At 38.2% G+C, this 6,000-nt stretch overlaps 1 protein-coding gene across 2 annotated transcripts in view; it reads right to left on the bottom strand.

The window, feature by feature from the left end:
• Positions 1–1,420: 1,420 nt before the first annotated feature.
• Positions 1,421–6,000, bottom strand: part of PRDM5 (PR/SET domain 5) — a 60,081-nt gene continuing 55,501 nt past the window's right edge. For both annotated transcript variants that reach the window (XM_053941457.1, XM_053941458.1), the window contains exon 16: positions 1,421–2,008. In XM_053941457.1, the coding sequence (XP_053797432.1) occupies positions 1,844–2,008 (165 nt within the window). In that variant the 3' untranslated portion in view covers positions 1,421–1,843. The remainder of the gene's footprint in view (positions 2,009–6,000) is intronic.

Raw genomic sequence — 6,000 nt, 5'->3', positions numbered from 1 at the left:
TTCCTTCTAGTCTTTTTGCCTGAGTTTGTACTGACCAAATTGAAGAAGGAAAAATATAAAAGGCTGAAAAACAAACAACTGGAATCTCGGTTTTCCTATGACTCAATTCTTTTCACTGATGTCAAAAAGGCAAACAACAGCAACAAAAAAGTAACCCATCCCAGACATGCTAAAAAGTGACCAATCTAATTCTCCTTGGAGATACTTAAGAACATCTTGCTAAAAAACCATTACACAAGTCAGTATATGATACTGATTGTTTTTGCTATCTAACATTTAAAATTACATAATTTTTATAGTAGCTACCAGTAAATTAAAGTTTTTTGGACCTAGAAATAAACTGTTCTGATAAATTGTAACAAAATCTCTACAAACAAGGAGAGGACTCAACTTTACTCAACTTTATAATGCTGATTTCAACTACATTTGTCTTAGACACTTAGAATATACTAGATTTATATGAAAAAATTATTTGTGGAATGGAACTGGCAAAGTCTCCGAGTTTCTCCTACCTCTCAGGAAGCAAAAAGTGCATGAAGGCTTAGGATGCTTTTACACATAGCAGGTTGCCACAAACAAGATAATTATTCATAATTACGCTTCTCCAAAATCTGCAGGAACTCTATAAAGATGTCCCAGTTCATTTTGCAAAACACTGACAGGTCCAAAAGGAATCTGAACAGTCTGCTAATGACACAGCCTTAATATTAACTGCTGATAACTCAGGAATTCCACATGCAATCAGCCTCTGATGTTACAGTTTTACCATCCTCGTAGATAAGAATTTCTTGGTTATCTGGCTGTACAAGAGGGCCTGCGGGAATTCTTGAAGAGTTTTCTGTAGCAAACAACTCACTCTGCATATCATGAAGTATTTGATTGTTACTTGGTTTTAAAGCAGTATTTTTCCCAATGCTCATGAACAGTATTAAGAAAAAAAAAAAAAAAAGGTATTTAAGTGATACGAAAGTGAAACGAAGAAATCCAGGGCATCTGATTCAGCAGGAAGAAACACTGTGGGAACCAGCTATTCACCAGGAAATCAAACACATGTAAATTCAACAATTCTAGCTGCTCAAGCCACCCTGTTCAGATGTCTTTCCGCTTGCCTTGCCAGCCACAGTGATGACTATGGATACAGTACTTAAAACTAAATTGCTCAAAATTTTCACTTCAGCCTTGTTTCGTGTAACCAGATGAAATAAATCCTCCTCAATCTCATACAGGAATACTGAACACTGACAGATTTCCACGGTTCTCTACCCACACACTTTGGCATCTCAAGAATCAATTCAAGTTAATGAGTTTCATACAGTAATGAGAAAGCTGCAAATAAAATAAGACAAAATTGTGTTACAACAAAATGCGGATATGAATAAAGCAAGCCTGGATACAATCAGCAGTCAATTAGAATGACCAATTCTGTGAGGTTTCAAATTAAATAATTTTAATGGAGCCTTGTAGTTACATACAGAAATACAGTTGCAGACAGCCAAGAGTTTGGTTGCAAGTGTCCAGGATTTCCAGGCAATGCTACTAATGTCTAAGTTTCTAAGGATGTCATTAGCAAAGAAAAGTTTGCTTAAAGCTTCTCTGTTTAAATGAGGATAAGATTTTTCCAAAGTTCTTGTATCTTCATTTTTTTTATTTTCAAGCTGGTTTACATCAGAATGTCTTGGGGATTTTTTTCCTACTAACGTATTTTCAACAAAATTGGGAAAATAACACATGAAGGCATTACAATTGTTTCTCCTGATTGTGCTTACTGGCCAGGTGGAAAGTCTGGAGTTTGTACACGTACAAATGCACCACTTTGGATCCACCTTTCTCACTGAGGCCGTATTTAGCTATCAGTTTCTCCATGGACATTTTCCATGTGCACTTTGAGGTAGTCATTCCTTGTAAACTTCTTGTGGCAGAGCTGGCACTCTGCCATGGGGCGGTTGGGGTTGTGAGTCAGCTTGTGTCGAATCAGCATCTTCTTCAGGCTGAAGGACAGGTCACAAACCTGAGGCAGTGAAGACAAGACAAAGTCAAACCAAGTATTAGAATCTCAAGCATGTATAACACTCCTAAGATTACGTCACTGAGGCCACAGTCACACATACCTGCAGTACTTAAATGAGCTGGTCTTTGGAAGAAAAATCCCTTCAGAGAGTACCTGAAAGATTTTTCCTCTGCCTGGTTATCTTTTTATGTTGTATATTAGGAGTGGTACCACAGGCACAAGGATGCCGTCTGTCTAAAAAATACTCAATCTTCAAAATACCAACACATTGAGGTGTCCTGGTAACATTGTGGTGCTTTGTTCAGTTTTTTTTAAAGCTATTGTTCCATCTGGGATGCAGCAAAAATTGTGACAAGACATCACGAGCATCCATCCATCAGTTCAAATGAAATATTTCCTTCCTGACCTCCAGAATGACACCTGCAGCTTCCAAAAGAATCAGTTCCAATTGCTCAGTTACAAGGAGGGAGGAGTGAGAATGAAGAAGTTCTGAAGACTGCAAGAAAGGTTAATTACTAATGGAAAGAAAAGGTCGTTGTTCCAGCCTTTCTCTGCCTGGCCAAGAAAATGGCAGACATCTGGTAAATCAAGGTGCAATTCCTTTGCATTATTATCTGGTGTGCTGCTTTCCTTCCTCCACTGTACTCCAAGCAGTCCAGTTCATTCTGCCGTGGGAATAGATGGATAGAGGCACAAGGGACTCTGCCCATACTAAAGCCACTCCTTTATTAAAACCCCTGTACTGAAGTTAAAATGAAAAACAAAAAAGGTTAAAAGAACAAGTTCAGCAAAGGAAAGTTAGAATTAAAAGTTAAGACAAGACACCAACTCAACTGAAACTGTGCAGTTACACTGTCACACTTGCATACCACAGAAAGAAATATTGTAACATGAATTTGACAGGGAAATGGAGAAAAAAAGAAAAGGAAACAGCTGCTGATTTGACAAATGAAAGAGATAAGAATCATATAATTAAACAAGAATGAACACCTATACACTTGCATTCTTAAAATTCCATCTTCATTCCAGACAATATCTCTTTCATGCAGAAAAAAACTCAAAGAACCCAGGACAATCCCTCTAGAGAAAAACAAAGCTTTAAATTTATATTGGCACCCAACTACTGCAAATGCTGAATGATGACTGATTCCTTTTGAAACCACAACAACAAGAACTCACTATCCAAGTAGATCATCTCGACCTCCAGCATATGGATTTTACGCCAATTAAGGCTAAACCATTAAATGACCATAAAACAGCAATGGCCAGAGGCAAGTTTTGTACTCAAAATAATTTTTCCCCACACTGTGTGTCATAAAACATGACGTAATGCTGAAGACCTTCAGAGAGCAACTGCATCTCTCCAGCTTTTCCCCCAGTGAATAATCTCTGAATAAACCTCTTTGAGACCCAAGCAACAGCCACCCCTTTGTTACTGACAGTGAACCTCGATTACAGCACCCACTGGTCAGCTCTGAGTACTGCTTTTGCCAAACCCAGGTTTCTGTTTCCTGTCCACAGAGCACACAAAGGGAACCCATAACATTTATCTAATCGCAGCCAGAAATTCCAGTGTGTCAGAAGTGTCACACACTCGTAAATACTCCATGTTTCTTGAGACTCAGGAGGCCAATCAGGGATATACACATTTACAAGATGTGTGTGTGTTCTGTGTATCTTACACACATCTCTTCATTTCTAAAACAAACAGCTTATAACACAGCCTCAAAATACATTTTTTCATTCATTCTGCTCATATGACCAATGTAATGTGTCCTCCTGTTCCCACAAGGCTCTAAGACATTGTGCTACTTTCCTTCTTCAAAAATACACACGGAATGCACAAGATTATTAAAGGTATGGCACATTCTGCACTGTTCTTATGCAGAAAAGTTTTGGGGATTTTTTTTTAAGAGTTTGTTTCATATATCAATTTCGTAAGCAAGACTGATATTTTACAGATTTACAACCACTCTTGCTAATGTGCACTTGAGCTCTAATCAATCTCTTCAAAATTATCAAAGTTTTGACCAGGTAGGGAGGACGGAAAGACTGACATTTGAAAGAAAATGTAAGGTCAACTAGGGGCAGAGTGGAAGGAAATACTGTACTGGAAAGAAACCAGGACCAGCAGTACTTGACCCTTCTGCCCCCCAGAAATAATCTATTGTCTCTGAGAAACTGAAGTTCAATTGGCCTTTCAGTAAAAAACAGGTGGGTCTGAAGAGGAAAGACATCTAATTTTCTATGAAAAATTGCATTTCTGCTTCCATATTTCAGTTATTTTCACTTTTCTAGGTGACATGTATTAGAATTGCCATCTTAAAATGGGAATATTCAATTTCCGCTATGATCTGTGGGATGTGAGAGCTTTGAGACATTAAGGTCTGAAAATGCTTTTGCTGACTGATAAGACACAATAACAGACACATAAATAAACTGTAGCACCTTCCTCAAACAGAGTACAAGGATTAGTTTCACATGTAACTCAATCCTGCAACGTAATGACTGTTCTGTGTGCCTAAGAGAGAGGAGAGTGAGACAGGAAGAGAAGACATGATTTTTATTTCTAACTCTGGAAAAAAAAAATCTATTTAAAGCAAAAATACAGACTAAAAGAATTGGTATGTGGTATTCCAGAGATAAGAACTCGTGGAAGTTGTGGTCATAAATTACCACTCAAGTCATTATATGAAAAATAATGACAGCATCTACAGCTACCTTGAGCAGAATAAAAAATTGTAGGTGAAAATACTCACGTGTAAAAAGGAAACTTAGTATTGGGTAGCCCACAATAAATGTCCCCCACAGGGACATTTTTCTGTAATTGTCCACTACTGGTTTTCCTGTAACTTCTACATAAACATCTGGAATCATGCAATGTGCAAGACAGCTCTGGAGGAATGGGCTGCCCTGGGCGACATTTACTGTGTCCCCAGCATGTGCAGAACAGGAGCCCAGGTGAAATAAGGAGAAATTATTGAAAACATAAATTTTAACCCTCTCCAAGCATGCATTAAGCAACAGACCATGGTGGGCACTTGGGTGAGTGGAGCATGCAGGAATGAACAGTGGAGGCAACTGCTGTTATGTCCAAACACCAAAAGATCAGCTGCCTCTGGCAGTGTGCAGCCAGCAAAAGGCTCCTTCTGAAAAGTGATTTTGGTGAAAAAAAGGCAGAAACTTGAAGTACAAAAAATATGACCCATAAGTGAAGGTACACTCTGAAAAATTCTCAAGCAATTCTTGATTCTCAATTCTCAAGGACTAGGACTAGACACAGATTACAGCTGCTTCTAGAAATGCTATGGTTTGAGAAAGTACAGCTCTACTTGATTCATGAGGAAAACTGAAGGAAAAGCTGAAACAGGGAAGTATGCTTTCATACAGCTCCTATTTCCAATTAAAGCAAGGAAAAATAATAAAATAGAACCACCATACCAACTTAGTCTGCAAAAGCACACTCTGAATCCAAGAGCAGTGAATCTTGGATCCACAGTGTGGGAAAAACTGCATTTACACTGCAAGCTGGCCAAGAGCAGATCAACAGTATAACAATCTGAAAGCTGAAAAAGTTATTGACAATGATTTGGAGTTAGAGAAATCCTCAAGGTACTATCCAGAACCAGGCTGAGATTCTCCCAAAAGAATACAGCAAATCTCCTAACTTGTAGACATCAGCAAAATGTCTTAGTTGAACTTCTTCATGAAATTAATATATTTTATTCTCAATGAAATGACATCAGATCATTCATTAAAAACCATAACAGTTAACAGACCCTTGAAACTTTCCTGCCAAGCTGTTATTCTAATTTTGCATCTAATTATATAAATTTCTGAGCAAATTTACAGCTGCTCTGACTGAGCCATCTAGGATATAACTGAGAGCTGGCACTCCCCTGTGACTGCCTCATGAAGAGTCAGTATCACAAAACAAAACACCTACACTAATTCTACACCCATTCTGATGCTTTCCTCTGAATCCTTGAGCA

Source organism: Vidua chalybeata, chromosome 4 (genome assembly GCF_026979565.1).
Source record: "Vidua chalybeata isolate OUT-0048 chromosome 4, bVidCha1 merged haplotype, whole genome shotgun sequence".
Taxonomy (NCBI): Eukaryota; Metazoa; Chordata; class Aves; order Passeriformes; family Viduidae; genus Vidua; species Vidua chalybeata.
The sequence above is the reverse complement of the archived record's forward strand: the minus strand, read 5'-3'. Positions and strand labels throughout refer to the sequence as shown.